Source organism: Phoxinus phoxinus (genome assembly GCF_949152265.1).
Source record: "Phoxinus phoxinus genome assembly, chromosome: 13".
Lineage (NCBI taxonomy): Eukaryota > Metazoa > Chordata > Actinopteri > Cypriniformes > Leuciscidae > Phoxinus > Phoxinus phoxinus.
In genome coordinates, this window is record NC_136888.1 from 22,835,391 (window position 1) to 22,856,487 (window position 21,097).

Sequence of the window (21,097 nt, forward strand, 5' to 3'; positions counted from 1 at the left end):
AGCTCATTAAATGTACCTCGATTATGAAAGAGAGAGGGAGAGCGTTTATCGTTAATGTACAGGCTCTTGTGCTGAAATAAGGTGTATCGAACCATCTGGTGTGTAGTTATGAAGCACTGTGAGATATTTATGACTTTACTGTAAATATTATCAGCAGGGAACTGATAATAATGCTGTTTACTGTAACGGTACCTTGACAGAACTAATTATGTGATAACTGGCTAAACACGTAACTTTAAAAAAAAAAATAGCAATGACTTGTGATAGGATGACTTGGTAGCATCATTAAGAATAGGTTGAACATTATACATGTGTTTTATAGTGCAAGTGCAAACTCTTGGAGTTTCCTGTATAATTATAATTGCATATTTTTTAGCAACATTTGATTTTGAAAATCTAGCTATATATTTTAAATCATTTAAAAATGTACTGTTCAAAAGATCCAAACCAGGTGATTTCAGAAGGATTATGTGACAGTGAAAACAGAGTAATGGATGCTTTGAAAATTCAGCTTCGCCATCACAGGAATACAATTTATTTTTTCTATATATTATATAGAAAAATTGTTATTTGAAATTGTAATAATATTTCACAATATTACAGTTTTTACTGATCAAATAAATGCAGCCTTGGTAAGCATAAGATACTTTTATAAACATTAAAAGTTTTTAACAGTAGTTTAAATTAGGTCTAAATTATGAATATTACAAATATAAATGTAATATTATGGATTTCAATTCATTAAAAATTAACTTTTTGTGTGTTGGGACCATTGAAACCATTGGCAGGGCAAGTAGAAATCTAAACTATCGGCCTGACCAGAAATCCTTACTGTTGAGCCCTGTTGGTAAAGTAAGATTTGTTGTGCAAAACTAAAATGCTGTCTTGGCTTATTGCCCGAGTGTTCATATGTGGTTTGCTAATGTGTTCGAAGTGTTGAGTTTGCTATGAGGTTGCTAGGTGGTTGCTTGCTGTTCCAATTGGAAAGTTCCCACCTCCTAGTCACTCAGCTATTCTAATCTCAAGATGTGACCTATGCCTCATTTTTAAAGCAAGTCCATGGGACTTTTATTGCCAAACGAAAATCAGACATAACATCCAATGAATGTTTAAAAGTTACCAAAAATGGAGAAAATAGAGCGCTTTGTGTCTGGTAATACAAGAGAGAACAAGATTAGACTTTTTTTTAGGGGTGATATTGAGAAAATGAAATGCAGAACTACTCCGGATTCCAGATGTGGACATGAATGGAGATTTGGTTAAACTCCTCTGGCTCACAATCTCAGTTTGACGGGAAACCCTCGTGGGGAGAGGAACAAAGGAGGGAGGGGGGAGAGGAATGAAGGAGGGAGGGAGGGAGGGAGGGAGGGAGGGGAACTCCTGCTGTCTCAGACACTCTAATGTCTCTTAGTAACCAGCCAAACTGCCGCTCCCCCTCAGGCTCTCTGGTGCGTGTGCTTCACCGACAACTTCCATCTGAGCTTTCCACTATTTTTATGATAAATGAATCGATTAGAAAGACGGTCCGTTCTGGCCGTCTTTCCTTGCGCTGGACATCTGTTGTAGTTTTGTTTTTTCTGCACTTTCTGCACTTAAACTTCGAAGGGGTACTCCAGAAAATCTGCTTCTGGCAGGGAACGCAAGCACATGGTATGTTTGTTTGTGTGCATGCCCAACTTTGCCCGCGCTCGCTGAGGGTGCCATCCGTGTCCGCGTGCCATCTTGTATTGAGGTTGTCAGATGAGGGTTCAGATTCTTTTGACAGGTGTTAAGCACAGGAAGAACGAGGAAATTACAGAGAACGGGAGAGGGAGAGATGAATTAATCAACGCCATATGTGGCTGCTTGAAAGTTGAGACGGCATCTGTACGTTCACAAACAAAGTAACGTAATTAAACACACTGCCATTTATGAGGTACTGTACTGCTGTGTTTACAGGCTGATTTGATTTCGGTGAGTAATAGGGCTGAACCTCAGCTCTGATTAGAGTAAACAGATCTCATCTGATACGACACCAGCAGTTAATGGAGCTGAAATGAGAAAATGCAATTCGATCAGTATAGTCAAAGGAATCCAAGTCCCACAATTCCATGCCAAGATGGTCATGGCTAACTTCCTGTTTTGCAAACCGTATTTTGTGAAAGGTGCCCTGTATGTGTTTGCCTTGAGGAATGCCTCTCTCACACACTCTCTCTCTCTCTCTCTCTCTCTCTGTGTGTGTGTGTGTGTGTGTGTGTGTGCCTTTTATGTAGGCTATATTTTGGGGACAAATTTGTACCCAGAACTGACTAAAATTTGACAAAATCTCCAAAAACCTTCCTTTAAGGACATCCTCATTTGTAAATCTGGTATAAAAATAAAGTAATTAAAGATTTTTTTTCATGTAAACATGCAAAAAGTATTCTGTGATTGGGGGTTAGTGTAAACTGTAAAGGGATAGAATATACCGTTTTGTACAGTATAAAACCCATTACATCTATGGAGAGTCCCCATAAAGATAGCAAACCGCGTGTGTGTGTTTTCTGACTAAAATGAATATTGGCTTACAGTTTTTCTTTGGGATTTGTGGATGACAGTAAATGATGTGTCTGAAATGCATTTTGTTTTCCTGGGAAGGCACAGCACACACACACACACAGACGCGCACACACCGAGGCCACTCTAACCGATTGGATTTAAATCAAGTTGTATGACGGCTTTTCAAATGAAGCAGTGAAACAGATGGAAAGCTTCAATGAAACATGAAATGCATGCAGCAGAGGGTATGAGGGGTCTATCTCCCACCCTCTCCGTCATTCTCTCATTTTCTGCATCCCTCACAACTCCCATTTTCCTCTCTCATCCCATCGCCGGTTTTCACTATTACACACATTCTCATGCTGTAATGAAATATCCTATTTCTGCAGCTGTTGCATTTTCTGGACAGCTTGAGCTTCCCCAGAATGGACGAACCAATAGTTTTGTCAAGAGTTAGTGTGATAAACAGTTAGTACCTTGTCTTTACCATCTCTACTACCATCTCCTTCACTGGCTTAGAGTTGTGTACCATGCAGAATTAAATTTAGAATGCCTTTTAAATTCAGATTAAATTTGTCATTTGAATTGAGGTAACAAATAGGATGCAGATTACAGTATGTAGTTTGTAATGATAATATTTCAGTATGATTTACCCATAGACATGTTTTCATACGTAAATCTCTGCTGGCAAAACATTCCATAATCATTTGATAATATTACAAATGTGTGTATCTATACACAAATATATAAATGCACTTAAATTCATAGTTAAATAATGGATTATTTTAAATCAGCATATTAAAATGATTTCTGAAGGTAATGATGGAGTAATGAGGCTGAAAATTCCGCTTTGGCATCACAGGAATGAGTTACATTTGAAAATATATTTAATCAGAAACGAGTTCTTTTAAATTGTAATGATATTTTACAAACTTAACATTTTGCTCTTTTATTTTGACTGTTTTGCCTTTGTGAGCATAAAAGTATTCATTAAAAACATGAAAAAATCTTTCTGACCCCAAACGTTTGAATGTAAGTGTAAATATCCGCAGTAACAGGCAAAAAATGTTCAGTGAATCAATAGGCTAATCAGTCAAAATATGCATCCATGAGTGGTTTGTTGCAGCTTGCATTGCACTAATAAAATTGATTTTATTACTGTTAATTTTAAATCATCTGATTTGTTACTGTTGAATGTCTGTAAGTCTGGCAATTCTGTCAATTATTTTATTCATTCCAATTCAGCATACTGTTTATGTAGTCAATTCAAATTCCAGCTCATGAATCGAAAGAGAATTTTGCCCATCCCTGCTGTCATACCATAAATCTTTCAAAGGAACAAACCCGATAAAATGATAAACCTGAAGTTGTCCCAGAGGCTTGTGCGAGAGTTGTCGGGTGTTATTTTCAGCTGTTGTTCTGCTTGTGTCAGTTAATAATGCATTTTTGTTACACTATAAAGTTAAGCTGGTTAATCCCCTTTTCCCTGAGAAGAAGAAAGAATGTGTGGAAGTTTTGTTTTGTAATGAATCTGGGGCTGTCATCAGTATTCACAATGTGGTATTGTACTGTAAGCTTGTCAGAGCTGTTTTTCATGAGTGGAGAGTATCCTAAAGGAGCAAAGCTGCTTTTGACCTGATAAGCTCATTTGAATTCCACATTAATTACTCAAGTACCCTCTAACTCTGTAACGAGACCTCACAGCAAGAGCGAGGAAGAGAGAACGAAACGGGAAAGGTGGGGGGGAAACAGAGACGGAGAAAAAAGGGAGAGAGGGATGGTAAATTAGCCTACCCGGCTTTTTCTCTGCCTTGTCAAGGCTAAACTGAGGGCAGCAGGGAGTGGGGTCCAATGTGTCAGAATCTCCGTGGCAACCAATCCCTCAGCCTCCCGTCTACACACACACACACACACACACACACACACACACACACACACACACACACGTGTGAAGCTGCACGCTACTGTGAACAGGCTGGCTAGATTGGACCTGTTACAGCCTCAAACTATTTGACACATTTCTCCTCTTTTTTTTTTGCTCTGCAGACACTGCTGTTCTTTTCTCTTCCTTCCTATTTCAGCTCACCACTCGCGACACTTGAGCCCAAAAACTACATCTTCCACAATCCTCTTATGGGTTCTCTGTGGTTTCCTCTGTGCTTGTTCAGTTTGCTTATTTGAAATGAGCTAAAACTACATTATATTATAACTTAATGCAATCACTTTCAATACACTTACATTTGTAATTGTAAGTTGTAAATTGTAAGTTTACTTTAAGGACCCCAACCCTGCTTTTTCGGACATTACCTTTCATGTAGTGTTATGTAGCTGTTTGTTAATGTAAAAGGTCTGCAAAGTTTCTAAGATCAAAGTGCATTTTATTGTTTTTGTGCAGTTATTGTCGTCGTCGCCAACGTCAACGAGTTGTCAGTAATTCCAGTCTTACTTCTTGGACAAACCCACATAGGTTTGTAACAAATCTGCATAATGCCAGCCTTTGGTCTTCATTGGCTGCCTGCGAAAAAACACTGCTTTGACCCGGCCTTGAACACTGTAGTTGTAGCTGAGGCCTGGAAGAGTTTGGTTCGTGTTGTTGACATGTTGAGAAGAAGTTTACTGTGCTGCGAAAGCTAATCCACTTCACTTGCTCTTCTAAAGATGAGGACTCGGGCTTGATTTGATACGGTAAACACAATTACAGTAACACAATTTTTACATGTTTTACATGTTTATACATGTTCTGATTTAGCCAGAGGCCGAAATTCAAGGAAATGGCTGTTTCATTTCCGACATGCGCTTTAAGTGGAAGACCAATCACAACAGACTGGGCCAAGTGTTTTTTTTTTACATTGAATGCATGTACATCTATTATAGGAGACTTCAGCAACACAATTAGGGACTTTTAAAATAGCGTAATTGGGTCACTTTAATAAAGTCTGTTTTTGGAGAGTTAATGTTAGTCAGACCATGTCAGTCCAGTCTTTTCTGGCTTTATATATGTAACAGAAAGTTATATTTAGCATGCTGACGTGCTGTTACTAGTATAGGGTATGCATTGATGTCACTTTCCCGCCAGAACATGCCGAGTGCCAAAACATCCTGCAATGTGACTGGATTTAATTGGGAAACCGTGAAAACTAGAGTAAAACAAACGATTATCTTCTTAAATTAAAGGCAGTTGGAATCGACAGTGTTCCTTAAAACTTACCAAAGAACCAGTGGTCCGTGGACATTGGCATGAGGCCAGGAATCGGGTTTCCTGACATTTACACCTGATTTTGATGGCTGGGAAATACATCAAGCAAAGCCTGTGAACGCTTTATCTACTACAACATTATAAAACCAAATCAACATATTAGAATGATTTCTAAAGGATAGTGATTCTGAAGATTGGAATAATGGCTGCTGAAAATTCAGCTTTCAGATGTAACATCATATTTTACAATATTACTGTTTTTACTGTAGTTTTGACCAAATAAATGCAGTCTTGGTGCAAGAGCCTCCTTTCAAAAACATTTAAAAACCTTATCTAATCTTTTGAACTGGGTTGTATATTCAGTAGGCTATGTGGTAAAAAACCACACACACACACACATAGGTTTTGGTGGTATGGCACACTCAGACCCCCAAGCTCTGTACAGACAGCTCAAACCATGACCCCTGCACTCAGACCTACACACACACACACATTTACAAAGGTGCACTTCCTCTCTTGAGTCCCTGAGCTGTCTGTGTACAGCTTTGGTTGGTTTTCAGCTCTTTCCTTGGAATTTCTGTACAGTGTGTATATGTGATGTGTGCTTTTTGTGTATGTTGAGTCTTTCGCTTAACTAGAACTAATCATTTTGACATCCACACGGTCTTGAAAGCACAAAAACATGCCTTTCGAAAATTCTCCCAGCATGCATCTCTCCCATTCCGCTAAACATTACTCATTAAATCTGGCATACGGATGATGTGCAAGCTATCCACATTCTCTTTCTCTTTTTTCAATCTCTCAAAGGCGAATCCAAAAGTGATGAATCGTCTCCATTTCGCCGAACTTTGTTTGGAACGAACAGGCAAGCCGAGCAGGAAGTGATCCGTTAAACAGCCATGGGCCGCTACACACAGAAATCATTAAAACGCAGGGAAAGGAGCAGAAAGATCTAAACAGACAGTTATGGAGGGCCCGATTATAGAGCAGGAGGGCCCTGGCCTCAATTAGAGCCTGAATATATATGTAGTCTGGACTCTAATGAAAATGGAGCCTTGTGCCAGCCGTAATTTCCCCTATTGAGCAGATACAGGCAGCTGAAATCACAGGATTAATCTGTTCTCTCTCTCTTGAAGAAAAAAAGGCAAGCATTTCCCTCTCTACCTCCTTCCCTCCCTCCACCTCTCTCTTTCTCTCTCTCTAGTCCTTCGCTTTCATAAAACTGTTACCTGCAGCCATTGCTGAGACATACACTAGGGAGTAGATGGTTAGAGCTGAATACTAATGACTCTGAAGCGTGAGTCGCGAGTGTGTGTTTATTTTTGCTCTTTAATCAACATTCCCCATCAATTGTGTGTGTGTGAACATGTAGATTGGCACAGATTTTAAAAGCTTCTCAAACCGGTTTCACGGGTGATGAAACTGGATTTCAGTTGGGTTCAATAATTCAAATGGTGACTCACTGATGGTGGCAAAAAAAAAAAGTCTTGATTTACACCCAGTGAGCCGGACTCAAAAAAAGTATAGGTTTAAAGGGTCAGTTCACCCAAAAATGAAAATTCTGTCAGCAATTACTCACCCTCGTGTTGTTCCAACCCCACAAGACTTTCATTCATCTTCGGAACACAAATTAAGATATTTTTGACGAAATCTGAGAGCTGTCTCACTCCTTTAGGCTTCTAGGCAACAGCTCTCAGATTTCATCAAAAATATCTTAATTTGTGTTCCGAAGATGAACGAAAGTCTTATGGGGTTGGAACAACATGAGGGTGAGTAATTACTGACAGAATTTTAGTTTTTGGGTGAACTAACCCTTTAAACCTGTTTATGTCAGTTAAGATTGTTTTACATGATAGCTTGACATGCTCACATGTACAAACATGTGACCTGCTGTCATCTTGCTTGAAGGTGCTTTTAGTGATGTTAGCCATTTCGCTAACTTCCTCTCTCAAAACCAAACGCAAACATGGGATGCTGGTACAAATTCCGTGAAGTCCCGTGAAACATGGGTCACGATAAAACAGCTCGAAGACTTGTATAAGCAAGCTGAAATGGAATGGCTGTTTCAACAATGTGTTTTTAACTCATGTTTGTTTTTGTTAACACTATCGGTTGGGTTCAAACACAATAGAGCATTAACTTTTTAGCGATACTTACAAGGCATTTCATTTCTGAATAGCCGCGTTGCATACAACAACCAACGTTTATTTGTTTCCGATAAAACTCGACATGCTTTTAGATCCACTCATTGGACATTTGCAAGAAGCAACGTAATATAATTTTGCAGAAAAATGGCTAAAGCCTGGGTTGTAGATCTGTGAGATAGAAATGGATATTTTTTTTGTGTTCTGTTGCTTAAAAACATTGCTTTTAAGTGTGTTCGGTAGAGCATGTTGTGTCATTGTGTTTGATTGTGTGTTGTTTACTCACAAGAACATTGCTTTTCTTCTGCCCTCTTTCTGATCCTCTCGTTTCTGTCAATACATTTCTTACATTCTCTGCTATTTTTTTCACTTCACTGTCTGGTGGTGTTGATGGACAGGATCAGTTTATGAACAGCGGTGAGGTTTCATCTTTTTATTATCTTTATTTACTTTATTCGTTTTTCGTTTCCAAAGAGATCAGTGCTTCCATTCTCTATTACATTCACTAACAATTACATTCAAACATTTTCGTAATAAAATGTCACATTCCTTTTTCTTGCTAAGGCTAATTCGCTAACACTTAATGTATCTTAAGTACACATTTCAATAACATTTTCACAGTTTTGCATAATGCTAGACTTTTAGCTTGAGGTCAGTTGACAGGTGCTATTTTCTGTGATTTTTCGATTTCTTCACAATCCTGCTGAAAAATTCCGCATTGCTGGTCATCAGCATAATGTTTTGCATGCTGGGACCAGCATTGGAAGCGGGAGAGCTGTTGGACCAGTTTTGCTTGAGAACAGAATGACTATGCTGGAATGCAACATGGAATTCTGGTTTGTGCTCGGGATTTTTCAGCAGGGATATCACATTTAACACACTTACTTGTCACTTGTGGAGATGAAGATGATGACACAATTGTGGTGCAGTTGTAATTTGTTTCATGCTAAAAAGTTTCCAGGACCATTTCAATGTAAATTTCATATAAAAAAATAATAAATGGGCTAAATCTGTTAGTTTTCTTAAAAACCAACCCCCTGTGACATAAATGTGCCCATAGTTAAAGAAACACCCAGATGCTTTCCACCCACACATTAACCTGCACACACACCTACTTGCTCTCACACACTTACATGACAAAGGAGGAATGTGATGTAAGAGAAAAAGCATAAACGGAGTGGATAAGAGAGGTGAGTAAGTGTAGAGAGAGATAGAGAGGAAGTGTGTGGTAGCCTCTGGTGGCCCATCTGTCTCTCTCACTCTCATTCTGACTGATGTAATAAACTTGACTGCTCCTTATTCAGGCTTCTGTTTAATGTTGCAGCTCTGATTACACTCATAAGGCACATACAGGAAGAAAAAAAAAACATTAGAGTTTAGAAAGCATGAAATGACAGGTAACATTAGTCATGTGACCCCTGAGAGAGTTACAGAGGTCAGGCGTTCACTCAGGGAAGCTCTGCAGTTCACGGCATGCTTGATCATTTTACTGAAGCTGTTTATAAACGGATGCATTCATGTTTAAATGTGTGTGTGTTTTGTCCCTGTGTGAAGTGTGAATGCCGTGCCTCAATTACAGGGGCCAAAATGAACACTTGCCAAGTGCTGTTTGTGATTAAACCTGGGATTTGGTGAGGAAATAAAACCAGTGGCCAGTAACTTTGATGTTATTTCCTTGCTTAAAGACATTTAAATTAAGCTAATAATAACAAAATAAGGTTGACAAGATGCATTTTCCGTCATTTGTGAGAAAACACCGCCATTGACGGAATTTTCCGTCTTTCTGTGTTTTCACTATTATATGGTAGGGGGCGTTGCATGTTCTGAAAGAGTATTGCATCTCCTGATCAAAACACACGCGAAGAAGATGCAGAAACAAGCTATTATATCATATGTAATCATATGCATATATAAAATAACGCGATCATCAATATTAAACAGCATATAAATCAAAACTGCCTAATGTTACTGAATATACTGAACTGTCGACCCAGGACGAGATATAGGACTGTGCAAGCTTAGGGGGGTGTTGATGGACTCGATCTACTCCATTTGAGTTTTGATCATCGTTCTGAATCCGATCTGGATGTAGACTGACAAAAATGTGATTTTTCTCAACTTTTTTTATTAAAATTACCCACATTCAAGTGTTGATAGAAAAAAAGGGTTCTTTGTTTAAAAGTTGTGGAAACCATAATACACTTTTTTCAGGATTCTTTGATGAATAGAAAGTTCAAAAGAACCATATTTATTTAAAATATAATTTTGACTGTCACCATTGATCAATTGAATGACCTTTGCTGAATAAAAGTATAAAAAAAACATACTTTTAGGCTACCCCAAACTTTTTAATTGTAGTATACATATTTAACGATATTTTAATGTTCAATATCGTTAGACCACTTATCTGAATATTTGGAATGATGTCGATGTTTACCATGTTATGGCTCTCTTTTTTGGTGCTATATGATGCATCTCTTTCTGTCTTATAGTCAAAATCAAATTGTATTAGTTTGTCTATACAAATCACAATATTTCCTAAAAATGGAATGTACAAATTGTCTTTCTCGCCATCTTTCCATATGATGTATGAGGTATATCAGTGTCTTGTGCCCTCCCACCTCCGCGAATGCCCCAGTTTAGCAGCCAAGCAAAACCAGCTCTGCCTGGCGCCCCATCAGTCATCACACATGCAGTGTAACACTGCAGGCACAAATAGAATCATGTCAGATAGCACGGGCCCAGGAAATATGAAAACAAATAGCCCTGTGTTTGGCTAATAGCTGTCATTTAAGCATCCACCCTGAGGGAGAAGAGAGAGGAAGAAGTGAGTCTGTGTCATGTATACAGACGGTAATGAGGTGAGCAGCGAGAGGCTATTCCTTTACCACTACACCACTGATGAGGAGGGTAGTCATGTGGGACGAAGTGAAAAAGCACATCCCGGTACAGGTCTTTCTCTCCCTTCCTGTCTTTCTAGCTCTCTTTGTCTTACCGTACTCCCGTTGTCTTGCTAGTGGTCTCTCTCTGTCTCTATATTCGTTTTTAACACTCGGTTTGCAATATTTCAGCAAATTAACTCATTTAATGTGCATGTATTTGTTTTGTAATGATGTTCAGCTGAGTTTTAGAAGTGAAAAGTATTGGTTCACCACAATGTCCTTTCTGGGCTCAAGAGAACAGATATTTTTGTCACACTGTCAAATTAGCACTAAAAGTCCGTATTTTAGTTAAAAAATAATTGCCAGCGATGTCAAACTTTGCATCGAACAGCATTGCTTTTGTGTCTTGTAACTGTTCATGTTGTGCCAAGTGTTAATATATGGCCGCACAAATAAGATTGGAAAAAATGGAATAGAATACAATATAATATAATATATATATATGAGAACATATTTTTTTAAATATGTGTGAACATTCTTCTAAACGCCTACTTTCGTGTTCCCCAGAAGAATGTCATATGGATTTGCAAAGACATGATGACATTAATTTCCTTAAACTAAACTTATGATTACTGTACAGACTTAGTACTACCTAAGCTTATAGAAAACCACATTGTGAGTAACCTCAATTTCCTCTTCCTTTTAAATAAAGGGCATCTGCTAGCAATAAACCAACATATGCGCTTAACACCCTGACATGGTTCACTAACTCTCCAATATGCTCGCACAGAATGAAAGATATTTGTTTTAGCAGTTTTTGCTTTGGGAATTTAGCCTGATGGTTTCCTGAATCTGGTCCGCATGAATGAGAACGAAAAACATCTTATCTCTGATCTATCAAGTGATGTGGCAGCTGTCAGTGTAACCGGTTTGTTTTGACTGCGAGTCATACAGCATGTTGTTTTGCTCTCAGAAGCTACCTCATTCCCATGATTTCCTATGTGGTCCTTGAAAGCTGCTGCTCCCCAAGCCTCTTTTTTTACAGAACACTAATTATCATTTATACATGAACCACACACACACTGGGCTTTATGTAAATAGCGTTCTTAAACTCGGTTAAGGAGGTGTATTGTCCATAAACACACCGAGCTCCTGCCTGAAGACTCATAAAACGCTCATTTACTGGAGAGCTGCACCTCTTCTCGTAATAGTGAGAGAGAGAACACGAACCCTCTGAATTTTTTGTGTCACATAGCTTTGGATTTTAGTAAGAGGGAGTGAAAGAAAGACAAAGAAAGTGAGAGCTTATCAGAGTGCTTGTGTCATGGTTGGGTTATGCATTTAATCACTCTGACAGGCCATGGTTTCCTTTCCCGCCCTCCCTTTTCCCCCACAGCCAATCATATTTAAGAAATGAATAACCTCCACCAATGAAAACCCCTGGAGTGGAATGGATTGGAATGCTAATAGGCCCTATGGGGAAGGTAAAGCAGTGGAGAGACGGATCAGACGCTCCGTCTAAAGGCTCTTCATCCCACTAATGGAGGGAGCAGAGAGCATTTTAACTCTTGGACATACAAGGAGAGGTTCATAAGTACTACAGACCATTAATTCATTAGCGTGACATGCAGCTAACTGATCACTGTAAGGAAATACCAATCACAGCAAACAGGGAGAATAAAAGATGGGCATTTTAGTGTTTATTACATCTCAGCAAAAGGACAATTTAATAGGAAAGTGCTTAATGGGCTTAAAGAGCCCTTAAGCTCACTTGTAATGTTATTCTTAATGTTGTAGTCTCTTTTTATATTACCTTTTCTCAGGCTTGTTTTGCTGCTCTATACTTTAAAAGTTGTATATGTGACTACCTTATTTTATGATTGGGTAACCACTCTGAATGTGGCATTCTGGCATAGGTGATGCCGCAATTATTAGGATAGACCAAGGTGCTAAACTGAACAAATGCTAATATATGAATGTCTGCAGCAGTGTTTAATTTTAGAAGGTAAATGTTTGATTTTAGATATTAGAATAGAAATGTTATATAACATTTAAAAACAGAAACACTACGAGGGCAGGGTGCTGCATGTGTGCTCAGGCTCTGCCGTTCTCTCAGTGCCTTCAAAATAGAAGTCACGACAATAAGCACGTCCCTTCAGAGTTCCTACTGGTGGTGCGAATGCAACCAGGAAAATGGCCCTTGGGGAACCCTGGTGGCTAGTTCCTAGAAATAAGTTCCTAGAAATAACTACCCAGTGCAAAAGGGGCTATATAGTACACTTTATAGCATCCTTTTTGGGTGGTCTGATATTCCTTTTCCACCAACACGGTTCTGGTGCGGGTTTCTGGCCCTTGTCTGTTTCTAAAACCTGTTTGCGCATTTCCACTGCCGGAAAGGGGGTTCCGGACTTGAAAAATCTGATCAACTCTGGCCCAAAAAATGTGTAAACTAATAAGATTGCTCTACATTGTTCTTTTATATCTAAATATGTATCTATAACTATGCACTAGACCCAGCTTGCGAGAGTGTGAATCAACGGTTTCAATGTCAATTTATCTCCGAAAAAGACAGCTGAGAATAGCCGGTTTGCTAGAATCACTCACGGTAATGTGAACAACAAAACAGAAGTGCTGCACTGCCTGCATAAACACATGGGATGCGCAATGGGGTTTTTTTTCTGTCTGGTTATAGTCGCATAAACAACACATAACAGCGTTACGTCACCATTAGCTCCTCAAGTCTGTGGAAACACGTGGCCGGTTCGTGACGGTCTCCAATTCGCCTGGCCAAAGACAGGCTCTGGCTCCAGAATGCAAACCATTCTGCTGGAAAAGGGGTGTGAGATCATTTGGGTTGTTCACATATGCATGTTTTATCAGCCCGAGACCGCCTGGAGTGCTTAAACAAACTAGGTGTGAAAAATGCCTTAAGATCTTTTCTGTAGTTGAAGTATCATCAGCTAAAGCTGTTGCCAGGGCAAATGACTAAATAACACTGAAATAACCTTCCTTCTTCCCCAACACTTCAGTACGATGGGTCAAGTCTGGGTGTAAAAAACTCTTCATCTCATTCCCAGCTGTCTTGGGCCCCCAGCTCATCTTTCACAAACAGCAACTCATGAGAATCTCTCAGCCCTCATGTTACATGTGGAGCATTTCCCCATTTCTGTCTGTATGTGCCTGTGTGTATTTCAGCTTAACGCCGCTTTTCAGGGAGCTTAACTACACTGATTACTCAGACACCATCTTTATACATCCACTATTTCTTTGCTGTGTCAGGCCATTGCTTCATTCTTTCTTTTGCCCACATGTTTGCTATACATTTCATAGCTCAATATCAACATTTTCATTCTTTCTGTAAATTCAACACCTCAAAGTAATCTCCTTTTTTCTCATCAGGGCTTTCCAAAAATTCTTGGTAACTCTTTATATAAGGTCTCATTCGTTAACATTAGTTAATGCAATACCATGAATTTTAAGCAATATCATTTTAGTTAAAGTTTACAGTTTACCTCATGTTAGTTTACAGTGCATGGTCATGTTAGCATATACAACTTTTAATTTAAAAAATGTATTTGTGCATGTAGAAATTTATACTAACTAAGATTAACAGATGCTGTAGACTAGAGTTATTGTTCTTTGTTAGTTCATCTTAGCTAATGTTGGTAACTAATGTTAACAAATGAAACCGTATTGTATAGTGTTACTAAATTCTTCACACAAAGAATTCTAAACTATGAACCAAATCAACTAGTGGATGAAACCTGAGATGAATCACAACTTTTGTTTTGCATGAACAATTGCACACACCATTATGAGGTGTAAATGAGCTATTCACACATGCACACCTGTTCACGGTGCAAAGGTACATTTCATCAAGCTGTTGGACATGAATATTAATGCTACCACCATTAGCAGAGCTCACGCAAGGTCAGGACCTGTGAGAGGAACCGCTGAGAATGTTTAAAGAAAAAAAATAAGGACATTTTTATGTATTATTTAGAGTAACTGCTAATTTGACATCTTTGTTCTCACCTGGTGTGTGTGAGTACAGGATGATATAGTGGTTTGTGATGTGTACGTCAGAGCTAGCTATAGTGTATATATGTATGTAAAGCACAAGTGTTTATTAGAATGAATGTGTGAGCTACATAATCTGTTAATAAGGTGCTAATGATAGAGATGGCAGAGACAGAGATGATGCAGTGCTGAGTTAGTGATGATGATGTGTGCTTGAGTGTGTACGAGTCTCACACACACATAACATGGTAGCTCATTTAATGTAATGCTTCAGTCCTTTGGTTTGTACTGAAGAAGAAAAAAACTAGCTTGTTTTCTTGCTACGTAACAAGCCATTTCAGACTAGGTTTTCTGCAAATATCATCGTCTAAATTAGTATTTTTTTCCTTGTTTTCTAGTTTAAATAAAACTAAACACCATTCAAACAATATATTTTTTTCCTGAGAAGCCAGTGTTTTCAAGATAATATGATCTTGAATTAAATGTATTAAAATTAATTTAATGTCTTTTTTTAACTCACTGGCAATTTGTTGTTGTTGTTGTTGCTTTTGTTTTAAGCTTAAACCTAACTCAATTGTATGGGGTTAAATTACTTAAAATATAAACATTCTGAAATTAACTCTTAGGTTTAGATTTTTAACTGGAAAACATGATAATACCGGTTTTTTTTTTTTTACTGGAATTTAAAAAATTAGTTTAGAAGTACAGTTTGTTCTTTTCTCTTATGTTTATGTGGTGAGCAGTCATCTGAGTTGTGTTTATTTTGACAGATTTACTTGGTAATTTGGCAAATGTCTTGCCTCACAGTGCTGCACTGTTTGTACTCTCTTTACACCCTGTCGGCCGATAGCGGGAGTGTAATCCAATATCAACATTCTGTGCGTGGATCAGTCCAGTTAAACCCAAACACAAGAACCATCAGTTCTCCAGCTGCTGCCCTAGAGCATAGCTCCAGCCCTGGACATGTCCAGAGAGAGACTGAGAAAGAGAGAAGGATTAGTTGCTCTGGCATGACAACCCTCTTGACGCCAACCTGGCTGCCTACATGCGAAGAGGGAAGAGTAAAAGAGAAAGAATGGAGCGAGGGATGAGAATAGAGTGTGGATAAAGAGTCAAAGAGGGGGGATGAAAAAGACAGCTGTTGAAACCCACCTTACATTTACAATGAACAGATGAGAGAGAAAAAAAAGAGAGAGAGAGAGAGAACAGATATACTCACACAGATGGAAGTGGGTTTCCTTATGATTTACATTTTACAGAGAAATCAAAGAGAAACATTTGTTCAAGACAAAGTAACATCCCTCCGTTTATACACAGATTAAAAATGTGGATGTAGTTGCTCTGCCGGATTGTGACTAACATATTGCAACTTAATCTGGCCAAGAGCTGCCCACTTACACAGGAAGCGACTGTCTGACCATTTAATGTGATCAAGCCAAGACAAAAAGCCAACGATTTTTTTTATGAGAATGTATAAAAGCTTGTTTCCACCTCAGAGGGTAAAATTCTTTCTCACACCTTATTGTTGGCTTTATTTCTCATTATTGCGATTCTATATCACACAGTGTGACTTCAGTTGTTATTTCAATCTTTATCTCTCAATTTTCGTTTTAAAAACCTTTCAAAAAATTTGGAGTCAGTAATAAATTAAGAAAGGACTAATTACATTGTTCAAAAGTGACAGTAAAGACATTTATAATGTTACAAATCGGTACCAGCCTTGGTAACCATAAGAGACTTCAAAAACGAGACCTTACTGACCCCAAACTTTTGAATTGGATATTTTTAATCTTTAAACAGGAAAAAGCTTCCAGGAAAAGTTGATATAACACAGAGAACAAAATGGAATATGGAGAAGATAAATCGTGGATATCTTGTGGAGGAATTACAAACTACATTTTTTGGATGCCATGAACCTTGTAAAATTCAAAAAGCAGCAACTAATTATTGCTCAGAGATGCTCACTGTATGGAAACTTGTAAACACAGCTTTGGTTCCTGGCAGACTGATACAAATCTGTGCACTCTGATTCCCAGAAATAGGATGAATCAGATTGTAATTATTTTCAGAAAGCTTTTGCCATTTTGTGTTCAATCTATATCAGATGTGTATTGAGCAATCCATGTCTGTGGATGTGCCATCTGAGGCTGAGAATAATCGTAATAACTGATACAGAAATAGGTGTATTTATTTAAGTCTGCGTTGTTGTTTGTTTTTCTTCTATCCGGGGGTTATTGGTATGATTTCGGTTTCTGAAAGATGCAGAATCCTCCTTCCTGAACTTCACACCACCCCTGAACCCTATAGATCAGAGCCTGGACTCCACATGATTCCAAACAGAAGCATATCTCTGTGGTTTATGTGCAGATGGCGAATGAAGCTCTACCTCTTCAAAGCATTCTCCATATAACTCTTTGCTTTAAAAACCTCTGCTCGTTCTAACCCCCTACTTTCTCACTCTCTCTCCTCCTGCTCTGGTGAAAAGATGCTGAATGAGGAAGAGAAAGCGAAGAAAGCCTGAAGGAAGGATTACCGGAGAGAGCTGATTTTATTTTCCTGTGTTTCTGATGTGCGGATGATGCAGAGCCTGCAGTGTGATTGACAGGTTTCTCTGGTGTGGCCCATGAGCATGATAGTACAGGATACTTGCAGCCTGTTGGTTACAACTGTACAAATCCACAGCAGACGGTCGGTCACACCATCGAAATGAGTGTCTGGGGTCCAGACAGCATAGGGTGGTCTGTTGCATCTATTTTTGGATCCAATACAGATTGACTATATAGAGAATCTAGTCAACAGGAGGACCACATGTAGCCTTACAGCCTTTATTTTGTGACTCCCAACATGCCTAATTATGAATATACCTCCATTCAATGGTTACTAAATATGTCTATTTTAAATAAATGCTATTCTTTTGAACTTTCTATTCATCACAAAACCTGTCACAGGGATGGTATTCTTTAAAAGAGTTCTAATATGTACCATTTACTAGGTACCATTACCATTTACTCAATATCCACTCTTTCTTCATTCAATATCCACTCTTTCTTCATTCAATATCCACTCTTTCTTCATTCAATATCCACTCTTTCTTCATTCAATTTTTTTCAATCTACTCTTTAGGTACAAAGGTGTACCTTTGGAAAGGGTACCGCCCCAGTGACAGCTTTTGTACCTGAGAGTGTAATAATAAATATTTCTTAAGCACCTAATCAACATTTTTAGTTGTAATATTTTGCATTATTATTGTTTTAAAGTGTTGCTGTGTTTTTATCAGATTTTAGCTGAGAAGTTAATTATATATAAAAAATAAAAAATACGATTTTACAGCTTTCACGTATGTGATTTCCATCTTTTCCCATTCAAGTCGACAGAAGCTGTGATAACCTAAACAGATTTAATGTTTTAAAATGTTTTTTTTTTCTTATGCGAATGTTAAGGGAACATTCCATTTAATAATTTTGCAAACATTATGGGTTACTTTTAAATGTTCTCTGAACATTCTAAAACAAGTAGTAACATTTAAAACACGTCCAACTTAAACGTAAAAAAAAAAAAAAAACATTCCATGAACGATCTATAAATAAAGTTTTTGTTTAACATTAAAGACCAGATAACTTTGAACAAAACATTTTTTTTTAAATTATTGGAAGAATATTTGTTCATAACTTTGAGAGAACCTTGGCTGTTAGCTGGGCAACTGCCCGCGGGCATAACTATGGCCACCGAGCTGCTTAAACAGGTCTGTGTACATGCTCATCTGTACACAGACCTGTTTAAGCAGCTCGGTGGTCATATTTACACAGCACAAGACTTCTTTTGTACTAATATTTTATTGACGGCTGTGTGTTTTGAGACCTGTGTGAGAGGAGTTGGTGTACGGAGTAGATGGAAATGATCCATAAGTCAGTAAATAAGAAAAGCAGATGTAGACATACAGTTACACAGACGCTAGACAGACAACAATCACTCACACACGCTAGAAGAGAGAAGCTCCCTACTTAACTGCTCTCTTTTCATGTGCCTGTCATCCTTTCCTTTAATGAGCAGGCAGGAGAGACGGAAAGGTGTGTGTGTGTGTGTGTGTGTGTTCAGGCTTCTTGTGCAGGTGTAATTGGGCCTGTGACCTCAGAAGAAAGTTTGTTTGGTAGGTAGCGGGAGGGCTTGTGTGTTTATGAGGAGTCTGTGTATGTGTGATGGTGGAGGACTCGGAGTGTGAATGTATTGATTTGTGTGTGTGAGAGTGCTGTAGGTTACCCAGTGATTGATGGGTTTCTCTAATGTGACATCAGAGAGCGGCAGAGATATGCACAAGAACATCCGCCAAACACACATATTCCTCCTGATAAATCATTACAGATTTGTTCAGTGTATCTGAGGTACACACACTCCTGCTGAACAGTCATCGGAGCTGCTTCATTCAGTGTGTGTGTGTGTGTGTGTGTGTGTGTGTGTGTCTTATACACCTTATTAGGGCTTCTAGACCTTTAAACATGACGAATGCTAATTTAATGTTAATATGTGTGTGTTGTGTGCAGGAAACTCAGGTGACGGAATTGACTACAGCCAGCAGAAAAGAGAGAACATTGGAGACCTGATCCAGGAGACGCTTGAGGTGTTTGAACGCTACGGGGGCGAGGATGCCTTCATCAACATCAAATACATGGTGCCCACCTACGAGTCCTGCCTCCTCAACTAAAAAGAGCGGAGAACACACACACACACACACACACACACACACACACACACACACACACACACACACACACACACACACACACATACACACACCTTATGTTACATTCCTAATTTCTGACTTTATTAAAGTCATAATGCAGATGTTATGAGTATATGCACCACAGCTGTCTGTATCGGAGAAGACACCCACACACACAGCTTCCTAAATGGACACAAGGAGCACAGGGGTCAATAAATCTCTTGGTGGCAACTAACCTGCATTTAATTTTCATTCTGTAAAGAATTATCCAAAGAGAAATGTAGAAAATGGACGCATATCAAATACAAGCTGTTATCTAGATCAGTCTATATTGTCTGCCTAAAATTGACATAATTACAAAATGTACAAAAATAACGTTACATTATATATAAGTATTATAAGTGTTATAATATATATATACTATAACTATAATAAATAATAAAATCAAAAATTAAATTACGTTTTATATTATTTTATTAAAACTGTAATATTGATATGATCATATAATTTTCATCATATATGAATATTTTAATTGTGTTCAAAAGCTTCATCTTGCCACAGAATCTCTTCTAATCATACTGTTAGTTTTCACAGAAAGTCACTGATCTAATGTAGCTCTGTTTCCTGATATAATGAACATTTCCTTGTTTTTTCTTCCAATTTTCTCAGCGGTTCCTCTAGGGAAAAAAAAAAAACATAGTGAGACTCCCCCTCTGGCTGTTCACTCACCTTCCAACACTCACCACCTGAAATCTCTCTTCTTCTTACTTGTTTTTGTTGTTTTCTTATTATCTCTTCTACCAATTTATTCCCACCTATTGTAATTGGGAATACATTTGCCCCATAATAACTGCATATTTCCTCTTTGGCTAAAGTTAACTTTCATCTTTTAGCGAATCAGGTGATCATCACTTAATTAATATTCATAAACCTTTGTTAATGCATTGAGGCGCTGACAGAAAGTAAACATAGTAGGAGAAAAGTCATATTGGCTTAAAATGTGCATTTTTATATTCATAGCCAACAATTAATCTAAACCAAGTCTAATTAAAAAGTCTGACATTACTGGGTTAATAAGACTGACATTACTGGGAAGTTTAGTTATCACGCTTTCAAATGGTATCTCATATGAGTGTATCCGTGGCAACTGGAATTTTAAAGACTTTGAGCTTTTAATACGCCTTCCCACTTATGACTTCCACTAACAGATCATTTCAACACCCCAGCTTCCGGCTTTCTTTATTTCGTTTTTCCTTTTTTTTATTTATGTCTCTTCAGGTCAGCTCTTTGTTGGGTATTTATATTTTATATTTGAATGTTTTTAAATGTCTGTTCCCATCATTTTATTTTGACTGTATCTTCTTTAAGTGCGTGTGCGGAGATATTAAAGCGATTTTAGACTATGCCAAAATGATCCAAAAATCCACTCTCACATCGTAACATAGCCTTGAAGCAAGGATACTGGATCTAGGTGCAGATAAAATATGTTTAATGGCTCCTAACATGAAACATAATCCATGACTTAACCATGAAACACATGAAATTACATATAGAATTCGATTGCCACAGTTGTGTCCAATGAAACAATAATCCACAAAAGACAAGATAATCATAACAAAAG

The 21,097-nt window shown here is 38.1% G+C and overlaps 1 protein-coding gene across 4 annotated transcripts in view; it reads left to right on the forward strand.

Annotated features, from left to right (window-relative positions):
- Positions 1-19,826, forward strand: part of pacrg (PARK2 co-regulated) — a 163,408-nt gene extending 143,582 nt beyond the window's left edge. For 3 of the 4 annotated variants that reach the window (XM_079633000.1, XM_079633001.1, XM_079632999.1), the window contains one exon: positions 19,298-19,826. In XM_079633000.1, the coding sequence (XP_079489126.1) occupies positions 19,298-19,458 (161 nt within the window). In that variant the 3' untranslated portion in view covers positions 19,459-19,826. The remainder of the gene's footprint in view (positions 1-19,297) is intronic. The other variant, XR_013799988.1, reaches the window with a different exon arrangement.
- Positions 19,827-21,097: the final 1,271 nt, after the last annotated feature.